The following is a 25,956-nucleotide window of genomic DNA, read 5'->3' as shown; positions in this document are numbered from 1 at the left end:
AATTTCCATTATGCCACCATGTGCTTGGAACTGCATTCCCCAGGCATTTTCTCCAGAGTGCAAAGAGAGCTCACTGGCAGTGTCCAGATGCACAACATACTCCTGACAAATATCAGTTCTAGTTTTTAGTCTCTGTCAACATCCTTTTCCTCCCCTCACCCCTTTTCTTTTAACACTTAGGGAAAATAACCATGTTTTTTAATCAAGTGGCTGCTCTGTAGATGAAATGAGTGGTGAGCTAAGCAGAGAGCAAACAAGCATTGACAGGGATGCATAGACATTCAGCCGGAGCATCCTTTTTTTTGCAATTGCAGTGTTTGGTACCACCTAATAAAGACTCTGGAACAAAAAGTGTATTACATATTTATATATAAATTACAGCTGGGTTATTCAGCCTCAGTGATAGCAGGCAGCAGCTGTTAGTTCTGTGCTTGGCCGTAAGGGGAGAAGCACTACCACCTCTTCGTCCCCTACCCTGCCTCCGTACCACAGCCTCTCACTTTCCCAAGGGAGGACGCAAACTGCATTTATCTGCGCCACACCGCTACCACTCCCCATGGCTTGCAGGCCATCAGTGGTACACGTATCACCACCAGTAATCTCTCTTTCAGTTCATTTCCACCCTTGGGCACCAGACTGCTAACGCTCACCGTGCTCTGTTGCGCCCTGCCTTGCTCTTCATTGTCCCATCCCGTTTCGTCTCTTTATCGTCTCGTGGCTTTCAGACCTTCCTGACAAAATCTTACTCATTTTCTGACTCTGATTCTGTCTGTCCAAAGTTAGGCTGTTTCATCTGATCTCCCTATCTCCTACACATGCAATTCAGCCCTGTCCTCCTCCCCTGGCAGATGTGATCACCTGCCCAGAAGACCTTTTCCTTCTATCTTCTTACAAACCATCTGAAGGCAGCCTGGAATGTTACCACTCTAATTTGAGAGTGTTTCATACTTAACCCTACTCAGGTCTGAGGCAGTGCAGACTACATCTAGCTTCAACAGCATGTGCTTAGACTTCTAACTATCCACTGAAATCAATAATAGGAGCCCAAATAGAAATTCAAAACCTAAATGTTTCATTGGCACTGAGCTTTGGTCCTATAACAATACTCTGAATGAACTTAACCTTCCTTAATCCTTCCATGAAGCCAACATTTGTCCTTTCGCCATGGACTGCAAACAAAGAGTTTGCATTTTAAAATGATCCATCTTGCAGGAAAAAAATAATCCCTCTGAGCTCCTGAGTTCTCTAACACAAACATTAGTATCTTTGCTGAGAGGATAAAACTTCATTCTTGATTGAGAAAACGGAACAAAATAGCATTTGATCTGATTGACACAGCTATTCTGGTTGCATTGGGTAGTGTGTTTAATCAATAAGCTTTGTCCTTCAGAATACTAATGCTTATCTTGTACTCGCTACTTCTCAAAATACTGTTTGCTGTAGAATTATTTGTTTAATATGATGGACAAATATCTGACTCCACCAAGAAAGCCTGAAAGTCACAGTGTGAACAGCACAGTTATTCTTTGGGAGACCAGGTAAGGCGGCTTATAGATAATCATTCCACCCTTCATTTCTTAGCATATCTGTTAAATCTGTTATATTTTCTTGGAAGTGGTGTCTGAAGTGGCCACAGATTTCCAGAGTGGTAGTATATAGTGACTATAACTACTATGGACTTTTATTTGGAAGTCTCTGAGTACCGCCCAGTAAACAGTCACTCTGTATCACTTCCGTGACTCAAATGTCAGTAGTTATGGAAAACTGACCTCTTCATGTGCTTTGCAGATATTAATGAAGATTAAAAAAAAAAATCTGGATGTATTAGAATACTAAAATACAAATCAGGTCCTTTTTTTTTTTTTTTTTTTTTACTGGTGCTTCTTACCTCAATAATATCCTTCCGTACAAAAAAGAAGTTGTAGGAGGTATAAATTTTTACATTACCATTGGAAGGAGGGCTACTATGTCTGGACCATCTCTCTAAACCTCCACTGACTCTTATTGAAGATATAATTATTGAGGAGGGAAGCACTGGGGGCAATAAGCTACTGAATTTGGATTGGATTGTTAAAACTTAAGTCCTGAGTCTTTTCCTTTAAAGTTTCATTTAATGTCAGTCATGATTAGTAAGTTATTGGTGCAAGTGATGAAAAAAATTAGTCTTTATTCTGGGAAGTTGGTTTATAATATAACCCTTATTCTGACAAGAGACTACACCTTTGTGTAAAGTGCTAGACAATTAGAAAAAATGGTCATGGTTTTTAAGAACATGTCCCACATGTCTTAAAAGAGGCATGGGATCTTTAAAAAAAACACACAATAAATAAACAAAGTGCTTTGAACAAGATACAGATGCTGCAGAAATATGACATTATGTTTGTCTTGGCTGCATTCATGAATATTTTTTCTACCTGTTTTTAAATGAATAATGCTAATGTATTTTCTCAAAAGATATCAGTGATGATTTTGGAAGGCTGAGACATTTACTGAATATTTTATGTAATTTAAAAGGGCTTTCTTTTACTTACCAATGAAGGCTATTGCCGTTTACATAATTATTAAAAAAAATCTCAAAATATATTTGAGGTGATCACACACTTAAAATACAGAATTTGAAAAACAAACAAGAATTTGACTAGTTTCTAATAGCACCTGTGAAAGAGGTAGTGGCATCCTTTAATAAATACAAAATTGTAGCTGTACATAATTATTTACAGTTCATACAGAGAAGCAAGTGAGAATATTGTATTTGTTTGTTCTTAATAAAGCTGTTACCTGCTTTACACACAGCCCTTATGGAATTGAGTATTTCTCAAAGTATTAGAAACAAGTGTTTCAACATAAACAAGAAAATACTCAATGAAAAGCAGTTTGTAAGCACTACACTCTTGAAAAATATTCACCAGTCTGGGTTCAAAATAAGTAAGGTCTAAAGAATGCAGCATGTATATGTACTGTGAGCGCCCCTAGGAATTTTTGTAGCCTTTACTCAATTAAAAAAAAAAATCGGTAGAGGAGTGGTAGTCTCAAAAATAATATATGCTTTTATGTTTCAGGAGAGGTGGACGAGTAAAAGAAATGTTAATTCTGGCACCTCCACTGAGAGAATAATGGCAATATTATTGAGGAATACCTAAGAATCCACAGAGGAGAGGGACATTGTGAATATTCCAGCTGCAGTGCAAGCCTCAATCAGATAAAATAAAGCTTCATTAATGCTACTGCTCCTGGACCTATCTTATTTTTTTTAAATGTTTATATTTGTTTCTTATGTTCGGATTCTGGGTGCTCTGGCGTGTTAAGCTCTTTGAACACTGTATCTGAAGAAAGCCTGGATTGGGACGTGAAGAAAGGGGGTGGTTTTTTACCTAGGGACCCCACCTCCAACAAAAGCCTTATCTCATTTCCCCGTTGTGTCAAACCGGCACGGTGTGTGTGCCCTGCCTGCCTCGCCGACAAGCTGCAGCGTGGGGGATAGAAAGTGTTCATTTATCGCCTAGACAAGCTCTAAGGGGCTCTGCTGCAACTCGCACTTTTGCTGAGAAAATGCCACATGCTGGGCTAAGTTCATTTGTACTCGAACTCCATTAAAGCTAATGGGCTTTCCCTGGGGATGAAGATGGTTCCTTGAAGCTAGGTGGAAATGAAAGAAGACATCACTTAAGGGAGCTGAGATATGACTGAAATGAAATACGAAACCGTTTATTCTTGGGTCAGGAGATGGTTTTCTTTTTTCAGCTTATCTCTTGGCCTGGAAAGAATTTTATAGCATAGGATATCCATACCCTTATCTAGGCTGGATAACAAACCATGCACTGGGAAGCATAATCTTCTAGACTTTGTGGCTTCCTCTTCCTCCAGCTCACTGCTTCCATCTCACACTTGCTAATCTGTCTATTGGATAAAAACAGGGTTAATAGGGTTTTTTTTCCATTCTTGCCCCAGCTGAAGCCTTCTTTTTCTGAGAAAAAAAAAAAATCAATGCTTTCTTGGTTCTCAACCTAAACTCAGTAGTGATGTATGTGTTCGTAATTAACTGAAATGTATCTGATAGCTGGCTCTTGCCTAGGTGTATCCGACAGTGGGCCATCAGCTGAAAGTGCAGGCAGTGTTGGCCTTCAAGGGTGGTAGTGTCTTAGGTTACAAGACCCCAGATTCCTCTCCTACCTTTTCTTTATGCCTTAGTGCTTTTTCAGTTCTCCCAGAATTTGTGCTATCAGGGTTTCCACCCATCTCTGGGTTGCCAGAGCACCCCTGTCATGAAATACAGCAGCGGCACGGAGCACCCGTGCTCAGCACCGACATTCAGATTCATCTGGCATCCCTAATCGGGTCAGGCTGTCCGGCTTCTCCATGAAGAGTCATTGCATCTCAGTGTGTCTCCATAATCCTGTCTCGTGGGTTGTGCAACACAGAAATTAGGAATGGGAAGGGAGTTTAGTGTTAAAGCCGTATGTCAGGACAGGGGTCTGAAAACTGCCCTTTTCAAATTTCTATGAATTGGAGCCTTTTTGAAGTGATGCCTGACTTTGCACTTGTATGTTGAGACAAAATGAGCTGATCCATATTAGATGATACCCAGTGTACAGCCTATCTTTCTCTATACCCCAGATATAAGAAAGCGTGACTTTTCAATTCAGACTATATATAGAGACGTGCTTATAGTTGCCAGACTTCACCGTTAGAGAAAGTGATGGCCGTGACATCTCCTTAGGCATCTTCTAGAAAATTCAGGAAGAGATGTGGACATTCAACTGAAAAATGCACCTCACAGCTTCAGACTGGTTGGTGTCAGAGACAAAAAAAAGAGGTATCAAAATCAGTAGTCATTCAGGAAGGACTTGTGCATGCTACCTCTGAGTATGCAGTGTCACACAGTGTGTGGGAATTTGTTCAAAGTTTAGCCATTCCTTACACAGAGCGTATGACCCATGGCTGAGAGGATGCATTATTAATGGTGTCAGCTGGAAGCCGCTCCTAAACTCCCCCAAAGTTCACTGTATGGAAATCATAACCACCTGATAACCTTTTGCTGGGCAACGTCAGCAAGTTTCTTCCTTGAAGACTATGACAACAGGGAAGTGCTGAACAAAGGAGCTGTGTGTTGCAAGGATGTACCAATTGTTTTTAAACAGGTAGCCCACAAAAGGACAGTGGTAGGGTACACCTCCTTCAGAAATGCTGCTGGGAAAAGTCTGTCATTCAGAGGGATGAACAGGAGAAGGTGAGAGAGTTTCCCCCCCCCCCCCCCCCCCATCTATTTTAATATTCTCTTGAGGACTAGGTAGCTAGATCTCTTATAAAGCAAGGGCAAGAGACCTGGGTAAACTCTGGTCCCTTCTAAACTTAAAGAACAGCTGTGCCTCCGTGCCTCCCTCCGACTGAACACAGTGCTGTGGTGAGAGTGAAAAGGGCTTGGAAAAGAAGGTTTAAAGCACCAGGAGAAGGTGGTGGTGAAGGAAACACCCAGCGCAGAACTACAGCAGCCCCCTGTCACAGAGCTCACTGTTGGAGTTGGTGAGCACCTCCACTCTCATCTAGGACTAGTCCTGAGACCTTGATGAGAAGATGACCCAGAGCTGTTACTAAGCACGCTGAGGAAATGAAGGGCCGGGGTGGGAGCACAGCCTCTCCTGTGAGGTGCCAAACGTGCAGCCTTAGGCAGGGGGGCTAAGCCTGAGCGTGCAGCTCCTGTTCTCACCCATGAGGCTGACAGCAGCGCTGTCATGGAATCACTGAACCACAGAACGGTTTGTGTTGGAAGGGACCTTAAAGCCCATCCAGTTCCAAGCCCCTGCCATGGGCAGGGACACCTTCCACTAGCCCAGGTTGCCCAAAGCCCCGTCCAACCTGTCCTGAACCCTGCCAGGGAGGGGGCAGCCACAGCTGCTCTGGGAAACCTGTGACAGTTATGTCATCACCTTCATTGTAAAAAAATTTCTTCCTTGTGTCCGATCTAAATGTACCCTCTTATGGTTTGAAACTGTTGCCCTCGTTCTGTCACGACAGGTAAAAAGTCTCTCTCCATCTTCTTCATAAGCCTTTAAGCACTGGAAGGTTGCCACAAGGTCTCCCCGGAGCCCCCTCTTCTCTAGGCTGAACACCCCCAAGCTCTCGGCCTTTTTCCAGAGAAGCGTTCCAGCCCTCTGGCCGTTCCGTGGCCTCCTCTGGACCCGCTCTAACGGGTCCCCTCCGTCCCTCTGGCGCTGGGCACCCCACGGCTGGACGCAGCACTCGGGCGGGGTCTCACGAGTGGCGCAAAAGGGGAGGATCACCTCCCCCCCCCACACACTTGCCCCTCTTGAACTTCCCGAGGCTCACATGGGCCTGCTCCTCCTCCTGCTCCTCCTCCTCCGGACCCGAGACACCCCGACCGGCCTGTCACCTCCCCCGGGGACCCCCACAACCCCCCCGCCCCGGGTCAAGCCGCCGGTCTGTGGCCCAGGGCTGGCCGGTCGATCGGTCGGTCGCCATCAGGGGCGGGGCGGGGCGGGCGGACGGCCGTTGCCCGCCCCTCAGGGCTCGGGGGGGGTTAGCCCGCTCCCCACACCCCCTCCGGGCCGGGCAGCGGCGCAGGGCGGTGCCGGGGCGGGCCGACTCCTCTCCCCGCCCTCAGCCGCGGCGGCGTCCGGCCTCTTTGTGCCGCCCGCCCGAGCTCCGCGCTGCCCTTCGCCTCGCCGCGGCGCTGCCCGCCGGGCTCCGGCCGCCGGCGCTGAGGGGACCGGCGGGTCAGCCCGCCCTCGCCCTTGCTGCCTGCCTGCGTCCCCGCCCCGTCCCTCTGCCCCCGGCGCGGGCTGCTCGCCGTCCCTTCCCCCGGGCTGCCTGTCAGACGCCCGCCCCGCTCGCTGCCCCTCCGGGTCCGTCTGGTTCCCCCCGCTCCCCGCCCCGGAGCTTCCCCCGCCGCCGGGGATGGCGCCGCTGGCAGCGCCCGTGCGCGCCTGAGCCTGCGGGGCGAGGAGGAGGAGGAGGAGGAGAGATGAACCGCTTCCAGCCCGGGGTCGCGCTGCTGCTGTCGCTGCTGTGGGAGGTGAGGTGGGCGAGGGGTCGGGGGTGGGGGGGGAGCGCTACTCCGCTCCCACAACCCCGGGGCGCTGGTTCAGCCCGCGGGGGATCTGCCCTCGGTCGCGACCTGGAGCTGCGCGGCCGGCGGAGGGGAGGCTGGCAGCCCGCACCCAGCTGAGGTGTGTGTGGGTGGGGGAATTGGGGGTGGTACGGGATTTATTTTGGGGTTAATGTCGTTGCTGGAACGGGCTTGACCCCACAAACCGCCGTGCAGGAGCGCGTGGGAGCGGCGGGGCCGGGCTAAACCCGGCTCGGCTGCCTTCGGGGGGTGGGGGGGCAGTAGTCACGGCTCTTAGCAGCCACCCGGCTTGTCTGCTCTTTAATGTTTTATTGCGGGAGCAGAAAAAGATCGTCTGTGGTGCACTGGAGCAGAGTAACCCGGGACCTGTAGGCAGGGGCACCAGCTGCTGGAAGCTGTGCCGTCCCAGGAGCCTGGCTGGCTCTGCAGGGGACACGAAACCTGCGCCTTTCAGCAAAGGTTAAATGGAAGGTGCAGCTTTTATTTAAATATTGTTTCGTGGACAAAATGTACATTGCGAGGTAGAGGTGCGGCAACATCAGCTCAGGAGGAGCCGTGGCGACACTGAGCAGCGTGGTTAAACTTCTCGCAAAGCCTCCGTAGTGCAGCTTGAGTAGTTACAACAAACAAGCAAACAACGACAAAAATGAGTAGCCTGCCTTAATCGGAGGAGGGATTTGTGCCATGTACACTTATGTCACGGGGCTGGGAAACCAGCTCCTTTCTGAGCAGGCAGATGCACAAATGATTTGTGATGGGGAGCTGTCTCTTGGCCTTTGCTTTAACCTTGGGGTCAGGGGCAGGCGGGGGGCATCGGCAGCTGCCTTGGGCCAGGTTCGTCGAGGGCACGCTGCCATGTGCAGCGCCCGGCGGCACGTTTGCCAGCACCAGGACACGTGCGGCGGCGCGCTGGGGTGATCTCGGAACGCCCGTGGGCTCCCCTTGGACACATCTTTACGTTTAGAGAGCCCAGAGGCAGTCTGGCTGAAGGTCTGGAAGGGGCGGAGAGCTGTGCTGCCTCTGTGATGGAACAGTTTAGGCAGAAAATGAATTAATTTTTTAAAAAACGACATACCACCAAACCCATACGTGGAAACCAGAGTGCTGGCTGTGTAATTATTGTTTTCGATAATGGATATAATTAATGAAGATGATGTTTACTACATGTTTATGCCACCTACGTAGATGAATGATTTCTGGTATGTTGCCCACTATGTCATCCAGCATCATCCCATTAAAACACTCAGATCAAAATCACCATTTAATGTAAATGAATGTAACTTCTTTTCAAGTTAATTGGGCTGCGTCTCATTACCCTGGCTGTAAACCTGGCCCAGAGCCTGGCCCGCGATTGCTCCTTGACTCAGTAGAAGCTCTTCAAAAAGCACGAGTGGCGAAATGTCAATTAAATGAAACAGGCACTGGCATTTCCCAGAGGGAATTTGTTCATCTGAGAGTGTGAAAGGTTTCACCCCTCCACGATCTGTTTGATTAGATGTCTCTGCTCTCTTAACGTGTATTCTGCTGAAAAAGATCCTGCATGCCTGGAAAAAGTAATTTACATAAATCCTCTTTGGATGTAGCCAATGTTGCTTTTATTTAAGCTCTTATACCGGGTTTAGTTGTGTTGTGGTTTTTTTTTTTTTTTTTTCTTAATCTAGAATGTTTCTTTTGCCATCTGTTTTTTGGGATTTTTTTTTTTTCTTTTTTGGAAGTGTTTAGCATACCTTTTTAAATAAGATGCTATGTAAATAAGAAGTATTACATGTTGGTTTAAGCTGTACTCTACAGGAGAAAAAGGCCCAGAAACAGAATGCAGGGGGTTTAAATAACTGAATCAGAGATATCTGGTTGTTACAGAAGGTTTTTGCTATTTGAAACTTTTGCTGTCTTACACACTAACTTCCATACGGGCTATTATCTGAAATAGCATTGTCACAACTATTTCAAATCTGTTTGCAGCTTTGATATGATCTTAATTAGTATTTAACAGACTGTGAGCTGAGGAATGTATTTTTCATTCATCATTTTGCAAAAGGCTTTGACTGTTATCCAAAAAATGGGAGGGGGGAGAAGCCATTTAGTCCTTCAGAGCAATGTGTAGTAGTTTACTGATGTTTAAAGTTCTCCTTGGTTAAATTACCCAAGATGTTAATGTATTTTCTTTCTGTGTGCATTTAAAAACACTATTTCTGGTTATATTGATGAAGGGCATAAGCTTCTTCACAAGAAAACATACATCAAGTTCATGGGGGGGGTGTGTTTGGATGTGGGGAGTGGGGTTTTCTGTGGCTTTCAGGTTGAAGCCTGGACAGTAACTGACTGTGCCATGCTCCTGCGGGGAAGTGATGGTTTGCTGTTCCTGATGTAAAGGCAGAAGATGCGAAAGGGACTGAGGGGCAGGAGAAGGCACTTGTGTGTGCTGATGGGTGGTTTCACAAAGGTGACTGAAGGCATTGCTATCAAATCAGGATTTACACATAAGAAATTTGTGGCTCTCGATGCTAGGTCCTTTCTCTAGAAGAGCTTGAGGTATACACTAATAATTACGGAAACACCCAGAGCCCTGTGGTGGTAGGAATTGAGGATTAATTCTGAGTTTCCTTGTTTGATGAGGGTTTTCTGCCACAACCATAAAGACTTCCCGTGGTGGAAGAGAAATCTTCAACCCCAGGACCCAGGAAACTCTGCTCTGAGAAGACCTTGTTGTTGGGGCAGAAAAGCCAAAGATGCCATGAGTTTGCTCACAACTTAGTCACGATTAAACAGTTTAACATGTAAGCTAAAATGAGGAACTTTTAACTTGGATAACTTGACAGGTAATTTTGGTTCTTGCAGGCAGAAATGAACACTGCTGAATCTTCATCCATCTGTCTTTTTTCAAATTAATTTGGCTACTTGGAGGTAGCAGTGTGTTATTAACCTCAGTTGCCTGAAACGCCCTTTTCCACCTGAAGCCTGGATGTGTGGTAGACCCATAGTACTGCGGTATGTGATTTCAACATTCATGAATAGGCAGTGGTTTCGCTTGCTAGCGCGGCTCGTGGTTCCACTGACAGGACTGCATTCTGTCTCAGTTGTGTATGAGTAGATGGCTCTCAATTTTATGGATGGGTTTGAGAAGGTCCTTAAAGTGATGCCTGTTTCAAGATTTCAAGAAAATCAAGATTTTCTACTTTTATTTCATCAGACATCACAAGAGCTTTGGCTTAAATGTGACTTTAATGAACAGTAAGGTCTTTGGATGGGGAAAAAATAGAACTAAATAAGCAGCTCCCCCTTCCCCCTTGATGATGAAGTGAGCTTATTTTCAGCCTGAATGAAGGCACCAGAGCATCTCTATGTGGCTTCTCAGACTGAATGCTTATTTTCTGTCCTGCAAGCTGCAGAAGTGCTCGGTGGTGGAGGCTCAGCTTGAGGATGGGGCGGCTCAGCTCAGCTGTTCAAGCCCAGTAGAGGACCCTCCCTGTGCTGCAGTGGTAATAAATAAGGAGTTTTATTGTATCGCTACTGAGTAGCTTGTTGGGTAGCCTCAACGTTCAAAACTGTCAAATAATTCTAGGTGCCTAAGCTTCTGCTTGGCCAATCTGGCGTGTCCAGAGAAACCTAGGAGCTAATACAACTGCTTGAATATTTAAGTCAAGCTTTTTAGTGCTCTATATTAAGATAAGCTGAGGCATGTGGTAGTCGCTGTAGGTAGTGTGAGATGTGGATGAGAATCCTACCACAAAGGTTTCCACATGATTCTAGAAAATTTAGATAATCTCTTTTGGAAATACTAGCATTGATATTTCTACACACTCAGTTTCTTATTACTAAGAATTATAATATGGATGCTGATAGAAATACTGGTAATTGGATGGTTGGAAAAAAGTGGTCTGTATAATCCTCTTCATGTTAATTTGTCAGATGAAAGATACTACAAAAGAGTCAAGTGCCTCTTTTAAAAAGAATGAAAGAATGGACATGTCATGAACAGCAAAATGTGTTAACTTGAAATAGAATACAAGCACTTCTGACAGTCTGTCGTACAAGATTTGTTTAAATAAACGCAGAGTTGGTTAGTGTTTCTCAGTTGGGTAACTGGAGCTTTTTAGTAATATTTTTGTAAACGGACTTCAACAGAGCAGATTTTAGCAAATAAGACAAACTTAAAATCTCTGCCCTTCCTCAAGAGGTTGTTTGGTGTGTTTTGTGTTTGTTGTTTTGGTTTTTTTTAAATCCTTGTAGGAACAAGCACATTGAGATGGGCAAAACCACTAGTCTTAAAGAAAAAAAAGCCACATTTTGATCATAGTAGCACAGGTAGAGTTCAAGAAGTTGTGAGGGTTGTGGGAGGGACACACCCCCTCATACCTCAGTTGCTGGTATTTTTTTCTATCCATTAGCTGTCAGATTTTCCTTTATATACATATTATAGGAATGCATGTACCCTTGAACGTAAGAATGTGCATGCATACCAGGTTTGTTGTCTCTGATGCCCCTCTCTGTGGAAGCCCACTGACAGTGTCCTATTGATGTTTTCACTCTTGTGAGTATTGCATCAGTGGGTGGTAGGAGGAATAACCAAAGTGATTGGAAAAAAGTCTCTCCCAAAAATTCTTCAAAGGAGTTGTTAGTGTAGATGTGTGCACTAGTTCTCTCCTGCTTGTTTTAGTTATGTAGGGGCTCAGCAGCTTAAATAATTTTTGGTGGTTTTTTTTCTTACCCTCTTGTAGCCAGTTGGAAAGCGGCTATTGCATTGTGAAGGCAGGAAGGAGCTTACTTATAGTTTATGGTTTGGGGATCCAACTGGTGCTGGCAAGTCTTCCCTACCTCTTGACAGCAGTAGATGGGCTGTGATTTCCAGGCAGGAGGACTGAGCTTGCACACTTTTCTCGCTTTGCTCCTGCTGAGGAGGAGTTGGATTCGTGTTCACTGCAGGAATGGAACGGTGGCCGAATGCCATTTGCATCCTCTAACGGGAGGCGCAAAGAGCTATGCGGTAGGGGTTTTTTTGGGCTTGGGGGTTTTTATTTGTCAGAAAAAGCATCTATCAAACCTGTTTATATTTTTTTACAGCAGTCACCTTCCGTTATGCTTTCTTTATAAAAGGGAAGTCCTCTGGCTCTCTTTTAGCTTGGTACTTCCCACTCAACTAATGCAGGTGTCTGGAAGGATGTGTTAAACTTGACCAAAGCAAGCCTTTAGACTTCAGCTGCTCTTTGGAAATGGTTTTAGCTAAAATCAGTGAAAAAAGGCTCAATGGAAATTCTCTCTGGTTTAATGCAAATTTATTTTGCTTTACTCTACTAGGAACAGGCTTAGGAAAACTGGAATGAGTGTGCCCACATACAGGTTTGCTCTGCTCATCTGTGTAGGCTGAGTTTACAGCAGAAACAGATTAATGCTTGAGTTTGTTTTACAGAATTTGAAATAAAAATTTCTTATTTCTTGCTGAGACGAGGTGTCTGCCGATGTACTTAAAATTTTTTGTGATACAAAGTAAAATCCATATAAATTTTTTAAAAAGTTACAGAAAACTAGCATTTTTTAAATTTTTGAGCCTAAGTTTTGAAGATGCTTTGTATCCTCACAGTGCAGCTGTTTCCACAGTTTCTGTGTTTTGCTGAAGGCTTTGTTGAAATCCTGTTCGGGTTTGTTATGGCAAATGCAAACTCTATTCTGACTAGCAAGTGGCAAAGCCTTTCTAAAACGATCTTTTTTCTTTGCTCAAACAGTGCCTTTTCGACAACGAATCTTGGGTCTGTCTGAAGGCTGGGGACAAAGCCTGGGATCTCAGGCATTAAATAGGACTTCTGAGACAAGGGAAAGATAAGGTTTTACAGAGTGGATATTATCACTTTCCTGACATCAGTAAGGTAATATGTGAGATGAAATACCAGGCACAGTATTTCAGGGGGACATGAGAGGGGAGTCTGGGTTTGTTGAATGCTGTCTTCGTTTTTTCTTTTTGGGAAAGTGTATCTTGACAGGTTTCTCACATATTAAGTGGAAAAGTTTTCACTGCTGAGTTAAAAATGTCTTTATTCTCAAGTGTGTCTTCAGCTTTAAACTAAATAGGTGTTAACTAAACCCATGTTTTAAATAACTTGGCTAAAAATCTCTTCCTCTTTCTCAATGACTCAGCTTTCAGTCTGGTAGATTTTTTTTTTGAAGGCAAGGAATAGCAAGAAGTGGTTTCTAATCTGTGTCTCATGTAACACAGAGGTGGGTTGTTGCTGGCAAGGGTGATCTATAACTCCTTGTTTTGCCAGCTTCCACAGGTCTAGTGACCGTGTAGCCACAGAAGGATTGGATCAACCCACTGATGCTATGGATGACTAAGCCACCAAAACAAGGAGGGGGGGAAAAAAGTGAGAGGGAATAGTTTTCCGTGGATTCAGCAGAGGTTTGGGCAGTGGTAGCATCATGAAACTTGCTGCAAGGGAAGAAGGGGAATGTATGGCCTGGAGCAGGACTGCCCGTTTTGGTAGCATACTTCTCGTTTCAATACATTAGGTGTCACCTAATGGGAATCATAGAATCACTTAGGTTGGAAAAGACCTTCAAGATCATTGAGTCCAACTATAAACCTAACACTGCCAAGTCCACCCCTAAACTCACGAAAACAAGTGAGATAATACCTCATTTGGCCTGGAGTAAAAGGCAATTGCGCAGACCTTTCCCATACACTGCTAGAAGGGAAAACTAGCAGAGTCTGGTTTTTGTTTTCCCCTGAAAGATACTCTTAGATAAGACTAACTTTTTCAGACTGCGACCTGTCATTTCTCCACAACACTTGCCAAATGTCTGTCAGAGCAGAAGTGCTCAACCTGGAGATAATGACCTCCTCAGCCTTTCCTGTCCGCAGCATGGGAGGGGGTCATGGCTGGAGACTCTACCTCTTGGGAAGGTTCACCATCAGCTGCAGCATGGGAGGGACCATTGTCCTCCAGTTCAGCCAGTGGGTAACTGAGAACACAACAGTCCTCCAGCACACCCTTCACTCAGTCTCTGGTTTGGAGGTCTGAAAGAAAAAAAAACATGGCCTTTTCATTGGAATTGACTGTGGAGTGATCTGGGCCTTAGGTTCAAAGTTCAATGACAGTGGAAAACGGGCATTTTTGTCAGGTGCTGAAGCAGGGTGGTGGGAGCATCCCCTGACCCCAGCCCTGGCTGCACTCAAGCCCTCTGTAAACAGCTTGTCCTTTCCAGCTGGAATAGGAATGATGGTGTGCCAGTTGACTTGGTCTCCTGCCTGATGATGATGGGCATCATGCAACTAAATAGCTGCCATTAGTTTTGAGGGTGGAACCTTCTCAGGTCTTGTGCTGGTAGAATTAGAGATGAGGATTATGGATCCCAAGTATGCAGCCCATACCTATACAAATCTGTCTTTCCAATACACTAAGTTAAGGCAAGTGCATTTAATGTATTTTTATGCCTTTGTAGTTACATGTGTTCCAGTCTGTTTAGATCCTCTCTCAGAGGAGGAACTGGAGAACCCTGAAATGACATTAATATGCAGGAACATGAGCATGTGGAAGGGTGGCAGGGGTCTCATTAGCGGCAGGCCAAAGATCATGGGCAGCATGTGTTTCAAGTGCCTCACACTTGATGTTAGAGGAGTATTTTGTTGCCCATGTTCATCTTCTTTTTGGGGCTCAATGGCACTGACACCCAAGGGAGGGAGATGCTTTTGTAGACTTTCTGTGCTTAGCTAGGTCATGCCAGCACTGTGGTTGCAGTGAGAGGCTTGTGTTGCCTGGGGGTTAAGACTGGTAGTGTGCTTGTGTTATAGAAGGTTTAGCCTTCATGAAATTAGGAGCTCTGTCAGGGAATGTATACTAGCAAAAAAAAAAAAAAAAAGCCAATGGCTGTAGTAGCAAAGACAGGCTTGTTTTAAGTTGCTGCAGACTTTCTTTTTTTGCTGTCACAGTTGTGTCTTTCTGCGTTCCTGATGGACATAGGGCAACGAAATTCTCTTGTGTGTCCTGGCCTGAGTCTGTATTTCTCTGTTTCTGGACAGGAGATGCTCCTTACCTAACCAGGGAAGTTTAATTGTTTATACTATACTGCTTTTAGTACAGTCCATTTAGTTTCAACACAACAGATTGATATTAAAGTGCTTGTGCTGCACAGTGACTCCTATTTAGGCATGACAGTATGATGACAGTGTAAGGCTCTCTACCTGGGCAATTGTCCAGGTGTAACTTGGTGTTTCATTTCTCCCAATTTTATTAAATCTCTTCACTGAAGTGGATAGAAAACCTGTTAACAGCAAATTCATTTCTGCTTTCCCCATGATATCTCTGTAAATGCAAAGTTGGTACAGACACTTCTTGCTGTGGCAGGTGACTGTAAGCCTGCTTCAGCTCTTGATGCAAGAACCAGGCAAGGATGAGTCAAGAAAGTGTTTTCTTTAATTTTTGCTCCTAAGGGGAAAAATGTATTGCTCATTGCTACAGATAATTATCTCAATACTGGTGTAAGTGAGATCCAGGAATTGACTGCTGGCGAGTCACAGTGTGAGTTCCCAGCGCAGGGCCATCCAGAGGGACCTGGACAGGCTGGAGAGGTGGGACTGTGCAAACCTCATGGAGTTCAACAAATCCAAGTGTAAGGTCCTGCACATGGGTTGGGGCAATCCCAAGCACAAATACAGGCTGGGTGATGAGTGAGTTGAGAGCAGCCCTGCGGAGAAGGACTTGGGGCTATTATTGATAAGCTCAGCATGACCCAGCAATGTACGCTCACAGCTCAGAAAGCCAACCATGTCCTGGCCTCATCAGGAGGAGTGTGGGCAGCAGGTCGAGGGAGGGGATTCTTCCCCTCTACTCTGCTCTTGTGAGACCCCCCCTGCAGTGCTGTGTCCAGCTCTGGGGGCACCAACATCAGAAGGACACGGACCCGCTTGAGCGGATTCAGAGGAGGCTACAGAGATGCTCAGGGGGCTGGAGCACCCCCCTGTGAGGACAGGCTGAGAGAGTTGGGGGTGTTCAGCCTGGAGAAGAGAAGGCTCCAGGGAGACCTTAGAGTGGCCTTTCAGTACTTAAAGGGGCTACAGGAAAGATGGGGAGGGACTCTTGATCAGAGGGTGTCGGCATAGGATGAGGGGTAATGGTTTTAAACTGAAAGAGGGTGGATTTAGATGAGATGTAAGGAAGAAATTCTTCACCATGAAGGTGGTGAGACACTGGCACAGTTGCCCAGAGCAGCTGTGGCTGCCCCCTCCCTGGGAGTGCTCAAGGCCAGGTTGGATGGAGCTTTGGGCAACCTGGGCTAGTGGAAGGTGTCCCTGCCTGTGACAGGGGGCTGGAACTAGATGATCTTTAAGGTCCCTTCCAACCCAAACCATTCTGTGATTTCCCCACCACATTTGGAGTTGTGTGCTTAACCTGGTACAGGAAGCGTAATGGGTGTAAAAGTCCACCTTAATTTGCTGAAATGCCATTAAGTTTGGCAGGGTTTCAGTCCAAAACAGAGGCGGAAACCTTTCTGACCTTTCTGTTTGAATATGCTGCTTTCAGTTAGTCAGCCAGTTGTCTAGCCAAAAAAAAAAAGGGGGGGGGGGGGGGGGGGGCAGGAGGTGTGTGTAAGTTTTAAATCTACTTTTACATGGTTTACTTTTTAAGGCTGACATGAGCTGCTCCTGTCTTGAGTGCTGTCTTGTCTATCCCAAACAAATATCCCTAATGAGAATCGTGATTTTTCAATAGTTTGAGCAGCAATAGTGCTGAGGATGCCTGCCAGTCCTGAGCTATCAGCAGTGCTCTGACGATGGACACTAAAGTGTGCAGTGAGCTTTTGTGTGCGGGACCCCGATTCTGCTCTGATCTGCTTTTCAACTAAGGCAACTTGCACCTCCTGCCTGTTATACAGAAGTAATAATAGCGTAAGGGATAGGGTTTAAACTCCAGAACTGGGTCATCCTGTAGTTTGAGACAGTGTAAGATAACATTAAGCTGCTTCATTATTTTTTTTTCTGTAGCTGAAACAATAGCAGTCTCTGTTCCCAAACTCGTGCACGTGTGACCCTGCATAAAGCATATTGTGCCATGCTAAGTCTGGGGGTTTGCCTGCATATTGCTTGGGATGACCTGTATTTCTAGGAAAACTAGGGAGCAGAGGAGGCAGTAAGTGCCAAATAATGGCCAAATACTACTAGTCACGTAACTTTGAGAAAAAGCTAAGGCAGATGCCTTTGGATTTGAGTGTCAGTTGGAAGAGGTTAATTGGGATTGAAGTTGTTAGTCTGTTCCGTTTTCTGTTCCTTTGGTATTTACAGAACTAGATCTTTGGTTTTTAGCAGTGTTAATGCCTTGTTGTTGAGGGGCTTCACAGTTTGGTGTTCTCTTGTAATGCCAGCAGTGTGCAGCTAGCTGAGCTTAATGCTGAACTCGCAGTGTGGTAAGAGAAAAGTGTCCCAGAATTTGCAGGTGATCTGTGGATCTTGGAGCTTGTATATTCTGACATCCAGGACTTAAACTGTGCTTCTCGCTTACTGCAGGTAATGTTTTTGGTGCTGACTACTTAAAGCCCTGGGTGAACATCAGTAAAATGGGTCTCACTACACCCCATATGTGGCAATCCTCTGTGTAGATGTCTGCAGTCTTCCTAGAAGGCATTGGAGGAGATCCTGAAAACACTGTAGGAGATGCCTTAGGGTATGCACAAAACCTTCCTGCAGGTGAAATTTCCTGGAGCACCTGCCCCATGCTTCCAGCTCCCCATGCGTGTGCCTGTCACAAGGTGCCCTGCAGGAATCCATTTCGCTTGCAGCTTCACCTGCCTTTCCCTGTGCACGGAAACCACGGGCATGGCTGTGACACAAAGCCAGGGGCATTTGGATTAAGCTTGGTTTAATTCTGTAGTAATCTTGACCTCCTATTTTTATTAAAGCTCTAATCCTGGAACTCATCCAAAGCCCATTAAAAGTCAATGGAGACACCCTACTTGCTTCTAGTGAGCGCTGGGTCAGGCTGCCCGGAGTGTGCTGGGCACCTTTGACTTGGGCATCTCAACCAACTTGAGGTGCAAGTGATGTCCACTCCGTGCATCTTCTGGAGCAGCGTGGGGAGGGATGCTCCTTACTTCCCTGGCCAAAGGTGCATGTTTATACATCACTGCTTCTGAAAAGCTCTGTTACCTCACGCTGGCTCTTACCATGGCTTGTCCATGCATGCACCTGCAATAGCCATCATGTCTGCCCATGGTGCTGCCCGTGTGGGGCTCCTAGGGGAAGGAGCTACATCAGCCGGCCACGGTCACCCTCTGTGTTGCATAAGGAGAAGAGCATTGTAGTGATTATATAAAAGAGATTATGTAACTGGGTAATTTGGTAATCGCCTCTCCGGTGAACGCTAAGAATAGCTTGTGAATATGCATTTATTTCCATGATAGCCATCCACAGTGATTAAGCACTGGAAAGTGTGGGTGCCGGGCCATGGCACGGGGTGAAATACTTGGTGCCTGCTGTGTGTGTGTTTGCACTGTGACTCCCCAGCTCCGTCACCCCTGTGCCGCTCTGGTGAGACACATCAGCTCCTGTTCCCCTTGCCCCGTAGCGTGGTGTGACCCGCTGTGCAGCTGTGGTGAAGGTGTAACACTGCTCTGACTGTAAGTTGTCTTGGCTCTTGATGAACCTGAGCTAGCTGTTAGTGGCAGCCTTATGACAGCGTGTAATACGTAGGCAGAGCAGATGATGGAGGATGGAACACATGTTGCTTCTCCATGAATTTGGGCCGTTCTTGCTTTCTCTTGCTTCCCAGAGTATCTCTTTTTTCATGCTGAAGTTGCCAGTATTCCCCATGAGGTGTCTGGGCGGTGCTGGACAGTTTCCAGGGTTGGACAATTTCCAAGATCCTGGTGAGGAGCAAGGAAAGCTGGGCTGCTTTGAGATGACTGAGAAGACCACGTGTGCTTAAACTGAGCTCCGATTTGTGTCTCTGCTCATGGGTTTATCCCTCATTTGCAGAGGGGAAGGTGACTCACAAAAAAATCAGATACAGCCAAAGCCAGCAAGAGCTCCTGTAGTGCTAATTGAAGTCTTCAGGGAGAAACTGGCGAGGAGATGGGTGCTGTTCCTTGCAATCTCTTAGCCCTGAGAAGGTTGTGCAAGGGTGAGCTAAGGATAGCTCAGGAGAAGGCAGGAAGGGGGTAAGAGGCTGTGGCAGGGAGAGGAAGTGAGCAAAAGCAGCTCTAAGTGGCAGTGATTGATATGGGAACATCAGTCATGGCTTTAAAATTGTTCCTGCAGTTCTTGGCTCAACTGCTGGAGTCTGGGTGGCAACTTGGTTGTGGTGTGTGGGTTTTTTTGTTTTTCTTTTTTTCTGGCTTCCCCTATTCTTGCTTTTGTGGGTTTTTAATTTCCCCTCCCATACACTGTCCTGAAGGTATAGTTACCAACTTTTCTTGTTGCTCCAGCCACATTATCTTCTCTACCTTGAATTGCTTTATTGGCCCCTCATCTCTTGGTGCCTGAAGTTCAAGCTGTTTAACCTTATCTTCAAGCTGCCACATAATCCTCTCTCCACCTACAGCTCTGACCTGGTATCCTCCTCCTCCTGGCCTTGCTCTGAACTGTCGTTCCACCCTTCTTGGCTTAGGATGGCTTTCTTAGCTCTTTTGCATGTTACTGTTTTCGTGATTTGCAGTAGTTTCCACTTACTTGCCTGCTGGGTTCCTGTTCTGTTTTTAAAATGCTTTTTCTGTACTTTCCTCTTCTCTTTCTTCTCTAGTCTTTCTTCAGTCCCATCTATGATTCAGCCTTGGCACATCCGCTTCCCATGTGGACTTTGCCTCTCCCATCATTTCTTTACTTTCCCCTGTTTGCAGAGGGAAAGGCCATATCATCTGCACTTAAAAGTGCCCTGTAAACCTCATGTGTTGTAATTAGGTGTTGGATAGAGATTAAAAAAATATTACAAATCCTTTTTACTTGAAAGAAATACAGATTTCCATCCTGTCACTTTTGTCTGAATATCTGTTTCATTGCATGCTTTTTCTCCTTTTTGTATGTTAGGCTAGAGATTTGAGGGTTTGGCTTGCTGCTTCTCCCTAGACTTCCTTTTGCACTCTGGGTGACCCGTCATCACAGGGGGCTGCCCTGTGTATAGACCCTTTCTCCTTCGTATTTATGTCCTCTCTTTTTAATAGAGTATCAACCCCAGAATATGCTGCTGTTTCTGTCAGGGCAGAGGAGTATTAGGAGAATGTTTTTAATAAACATATGGTTGTTGCATAATGTAGATGAAAAGTAGGCAGAGGAGACTGCACGTGCAGCTCGTAAGCTTTCTGTGACCTGTAGAGAACATGGGCGGGCACAGGCCATGGGGTAATATGAAATTATTATGATTCCATGTAAATTCTCAGGTGTTTAATAGACTTAATTTTTCAGTCTCAAACTACATATCTGGAAAAAGATATGAGTTAAGTTGAGAGTTTTTGTTCAAGAGCATGAAAGGATGCATGAGAGCTGTTGTGGGAGCTTCTGTAACTGAAAACAGTTTAATTTGCAACTATGCAGATACATTAAGAATAATCCGAATGGGATTGATAGGCAAGTGTGAAGTAGTGAAAACAGGAGAAATACCAAATTCATGTGCTATATTAACTTGTTAAAACCAATGTAATTGAAACGGTAACTCATTTACATCAGCATTAGTAAGAAGTATGTCCATAAACTCCTGCCTATGATCAATGAAAAAAATGATTTCTTAGTTTCAGATGGATAAGAGGGCTCAAGGTATATGAAAATGGCATAAAGAGGTATGAGGACAATTTTTGGATCTGGAGCAGAGGCACTGTACAACGTTTTGCTTTATTTTTGTCTACCTTACCAATGTATAATCTGATTAATTTTAGTAGGAGTGTATATTATTCTGTGTTCTGGGACCTCCAGATGCAGGCTTTGACAATGCACGTTGCTAGTCCATGACAGAAACCCTGGGGTTCAGCTGGAACGTACCAGTTCTATTGGATTTCGTGGCAGTACTCTGGCTGGTGGGGAGGAGGATAATGGGTTACATGTTTTTGAGTTTTAACTCAGATCCTAATTGGTGATCTGCTCCCTTCCAAGAAGATAGACTATAAAGATATTAAATTTCTTATGAAGTTTCAAGTTCAGTTAAATAGATTTCCAAAAGCAAGTCTGATGGAGGAAAAAAATGAGCAGTGTCTGCAAATATCCCACTGTCTGGAAGTGCCTGATGGAGCCAAATTAATAACTTAAGAGGTTTCCTTTTGCAGTGTTCCTGCAGCAAGCTTTTAAAAAAGATCTAGAGAGACTTGGAAACAGGAACCCTTTGTAAAAAGTCTTTCCTTCAAGCAAGAACATTTAAACATGATGTAAAGCAAGGTTATGAAGGGACAATTAATACCGGGTTTCCTGATACTGCCTAGAGAAAGCTCGGCAGCCTTATTCACAGCGGTAGGGATGGCACTTGTAATTTTATTGTCAGCATTTGCAAGTGTTTCTCTAGCACTGCTAATGACTCCCTGGACATCTCCTCGAAGGTGACTGCCTTGCTCATAAGGATTGTAAACATGTGGGCCTTGAGGAAGGACTGAAACCTGACTGTGAAGCCATCCACATGAACAAATGACTCTTCCAAGGTGTTTGATATTCCTGTCTATGCAGGCTTGCCAGATTTGTCTGGACTTGGCCCTCTCTCAGCCTGCTAGGTGTTTTTGCAGCCAGTCGATGGCAGGGATGTGCCACCTCTGTGCCTGGGAGTTGTATGTGTGTCAGCTTAGCACAGAAGTGCCTGCAGAGCTGGCGTGACGGTTACAGCTGGTGGGGCTAGCATCCTGCTGCTGTGCCATGTATAGCTGCTGCCTGCGAGGGCTACCTGCACCTGTGGGGACAAAGGTGGTGCTCCTGCCCAGATGCCTGTCCCTAGAACATGCACTGAAGGCAGCAAAACTAAATCATGTACCTGACTTTACTACCTGGCTCTTCAACTGGGGGGGGAAAAAAAAAAAAAAAAAAAAAAAATCACTGTTCCTTTCTCTTTCAGTGCTGTATGTTGTTCTGGAGGAGCAAGTCTTTCTTAATGATGTCCTAGACTTTGGTGTCTGCTGTATTCATGGTAACGGTTTCTCAAAATATTAATCTTCCAAATTAGATTAAACCTGTATGTATGTTTATGGTATTTCTTCATGCTTTATTCAAACGCAAGTAATCAAATAACAAATCGGGCTGTTATGCTTCAGAAGTCTCTGACAGTTAGCACTTAGATTTCTATGGGAAACTAGAATTTTGCAATTATTTGTAATGACAAAAAGTGTGCTTGTCTGGCACCTCTCACAGAAGGATTTCACAGTGCTTAAGAAACATTAAATATGCCGTAACATGTTCCAGTCACATCCAGGCCAGCTGCATAGCCATTGTATAGATGGGTGAGTGGGCAGAAAGTAGTGAAAGTGTCACGCACAGTGTTCGCGTCAGAATTAGAAGCTTAATATTTCTGACTCCTAAATTCCCACACCAGTGCAGTATAAAGAAACTGCTTTGACTTCATGGTAAACGCTTGCTTTGGCTTGGGTAAGTGCATGAAGCACTTCGTTTTCATAGACTTCTAAACATGGGCATTTTTTGGAAGTCCCATGCTACACATCTTGTAGATGGGATTAATCCATCCATGCACGTGACTGGTCTGGATTAAAAATTCTTGGATTGGGACTCCTCTCCTTGTGGAATTATTGAACTGTCACCATAGTATTTGTTCAGTGCGTCCTGTTAGTAGTGAATCTGAGGTCAGTAGATACATTCAGACTCTTATCCTATAGGTATTGTTATCCTAGTCTTTTTGATTTATGCATTTGGACATTTACCACTGGTCTAGACTTGTATTGGGATTGTATACTTGACTTAATGACTTTCTGTTGATCTAATTCCCCTCAGACTGTCAGCAATGCCAATATTTATTTGGGTAGAATATGAACTAACAAAAGTCTTCACCTGCATCCCACCTCTTTGGATAGCTGACTAAATCTGTTTAACTTATTGTTGTCTTTTTAGTGCTGCATTTACACACATTGAAATACCTCAGGAACTATTGCTTGTGGTTTAGGTTTGGTTTTGTTTTTTTTTCTTTTAATTAATCATTCATTGAAATATGCAGTCCTAGGACAGTCTAAAGTTTTGTGAAATTGGGTCAATGCCACTGAGTCGTTTTGGTCAAAACAGAAATAACGGCACATGGAAACAGTTTCAGCACTTTCAAAGACTGTTTTTGTTTAAATATGTCCGAAAGCTAAGCAATTGAAAGTATAGGTTTACAATGTGTGGTCAAAGGAGAGTGGAACTTTTTTTCTGAAAAGCTTGGCATTCACCCAGGCTGTGGGAGGCCAGTTTTATCTCCTTTATGTCCTCAGGATGATTTGAGCATGTATCACTGTTCTCCTGGAAGAGTTCCTAGCCTGCAGGAGATAGGGTATACTGGAATTGATTTATGTCAATTGTTGCCATTATCCCTCTTCTCCATTGTGTAAAATGCAAAGGAAGTATGCACTAAACTAGGTGGAAAGCTACACCATAGCTCAGTGTTTTAGGTGCTCTTTGAAGAAGGAGACCTGTGTTTGCAGTGCTTGTTCCAATTATACCCCTTCAGAGACAGAAGAACACAGAAATTAAAGACACAAAAGGTGAGACGTTAGGTCTTTTTGTTGCTATTAAATAGCATGGCCTTAACTTGGGACGTGCTTATGTTGGGGATTTGGGGAATCTGCTTGGGTCTGTTGGAGAAGGAGACGATTCTGTCCTTGCTGGTTTTTACATGATGTCCCAAAAATTTTGCTACTGTCTCCTGGTAGAGATAGGATGCTAGTGTAGATGGGCATTTGCTCCTATATTTATGCATTTCATGAAAGTAGAAACACTGCCAGCACAAAAATGTAAAATGTTGTCTCCTCCGGTTGCCTGCAGCTTGATGTTTGTTCAGTTCCAGGAGAATGAGAGAGATTCGAATCCTTCTGGGTGGGAGACTTGAACACAAGATTTGCCACATCCCGGCAGAGCACATTAACTGGTTTGGGTGGATCTTAACTGCAAGGTGACAATCACTACTGCCTCCTTTCCCTTACCTCTCTATTCTGCAGATGTGTCCTTTGGGACACTTAACAGATGCCAGGAAAACAAAGATATTTTTTGTTTTAGGAATGTAGGAAGCAATTAGTTTCAGAACCCCCAAAACCAGTTATGTGCCCAGCTCCCTAGTATGAGTGGGTTGCTTAGAAGATTTCTATTAAAGTTTCAGATAAAACTGTCACCATCTGGAATTTACCTGCCACTACATAATTAATTCATATGCTGATATGAAATATTTATATTTAATAAATAGCTCATAAAAGATCTGTCTCCCTTCCTCCTTCTGTGTTGAGAGTTTCTTGTAGCAGCGTTATGAATGTTGTTGAACATCCAGGCAAAGAGTGTGGCAATACTGGAGAGATTTATTTCAAATAATCATTGTTCCTCTGCAGTAACTAGGGTGATGGGAAAGATGGTATGGTGAAGGCTGTGGAGAAGGCAATGTCTAGTATGCCTTTCCCATCCTTACAGAGTGTTGTAGAACAGATCTGTATAACATTTGGGCTTAGGGCATTGGTAGTGCCTTTTTTGCAGGACTGAGGTGTTGCTGTTGCTGACTGACATTGCTGTGCCAGTTCACAGTACCTTCCTTCAGCTCCTGCTTGACTGATGGGGACTGAGGTGTAGGGAATTCATACTAAGGCTGATTGTGGAGCTACCCTTTTCCTTTAATGAAAATCTTAAGGCAATCTTAGATACTTTTTAAAGATTTTGTTTATATAAACTGATGAAATGTCCCTGGAACTGGATGTTTAATACATAAAGTGGTGAGTTTATACTTTCCCGTGTAAGTCTCTTCTATGTCTGCTGCTCTAATTGGTTTTATTTGGGCCTTTTTTTCCTACTATTTTGAAGTAATTCAATGATTTACACTTTTTCTGGGCTAGTCTGGTTTTCTTATCTTACATTTCTGATGACAGGGCTGGTAAATCAGGATTGATTTAGCAATGGCTAATCTATTGTCAAGAGAGACCATTCAAGGGCTCTATGTAATGAAATGGAAAGAAAAGAAATAAACAGTTTTCAAAGAGAAGTATGCACATCAGCAACAGCAATCCTAGAGTTCCTTGCACCAGTGTGTAGAATCAGCGCTTCAGGTTTCTTGTTGTACGCTGTGGATTTAGCCTTGGAGGAAACCCTGAATCTTCAGCCTGTGATCACAATTTTATGCGCATAAATAGTGCTAGATTGTACAACGTCCCCAAAGACTCCTCTGTTCTTCTGTCAGGCAGACGCAGCGCAGGCAGTGTTGAAGCAAGCTGCCTACATGTATGCCTTGCAAATACGCCTCAAACCTGACCTGGAGGGAATACATCTGTGGGTGGATACACAGCCCAAGCTTCCCACCTCCTCAGTGCTATGTCCCTCAGCTGAGGCTGTCAGCGAAGTTGATAATGAATCCTGGTGGTGGGAATGACTTTTTTTTGTTGTTGGGTGCAGAGAGCCCAGTATGGTGATATGACAGTTAAAAAACCCCATGTTATTTCTTTAGAGCTCAGCTTATGTTAGAAATGATCAGCTACCTCATTCATTTCTTCATATATTTGAAGATACTTTTCCAACCAGTGTTTTCATGTGATGTACCATACTTTATAGGGAGCAATATAAATATGTCCCCATGGCTAAGGGCAGCGTCACTTAGGCAAGTGGACTTCTCCTGTCGGCTCTGCTGCCAGACCTGGGCAGGTTTCTTTGTGATCCTTGTCCCATATTCTTCTTTTAGTGCCTAAGAAATGTTCAACAGTGGAAGAGGCTGCCCAGGGAGGTGGTGGAGTCACCATCCCTGGATGTGTTTAAG

The 25,956-nt window shown here is 44.7% G+C and overlaps 1 protein-coding gene across 1 annotated transcript in view; it reads left to right on the top strand.

Moving 5' to 3' along the window:
- The first annotated feature begins 6,616 nt into the window (after positions 1-6,616).
- Positions 6,617-25,956, top strand: part of VOPP1 (VOPP1 WW domain binding protein) — a 68,824-nt gene continuing 49,484 nt past the window's right edge. Inside the window, exon 1 of the mRNA XM_074900892.1 lies at positions 6,617-7,030. Coding sequence (XP_074756993.1) covers positions 6,980-7,030 — 51 coding nt within the window. The 5' untranslated portion in view covers positions 6,617-6,979. The remainder of the gene's footprint in view (positions 7,031-25,956) is intronic.

The sequence above is a fragment of the Athene noctua genome, chromosome 2 (genome assembly GCF_965140245.1).
Source record: "Athene noctua chromosome 2, bAthNoc1.hap1.1, whole genome shotgun sequence".
In the NCBI taxonomy this organism is placed as follows: domain Eukaryota; kingdom Metazoa; phylum Chordata; class Aves; order Strigiformes; family Strigidae; genus Athene; species Athene noctua.
The sequence above is the reverse complement of the archived record's forward strand: the minus strand, read 5'-3'. Positions and strand labels throughout refer to the sequence as shown.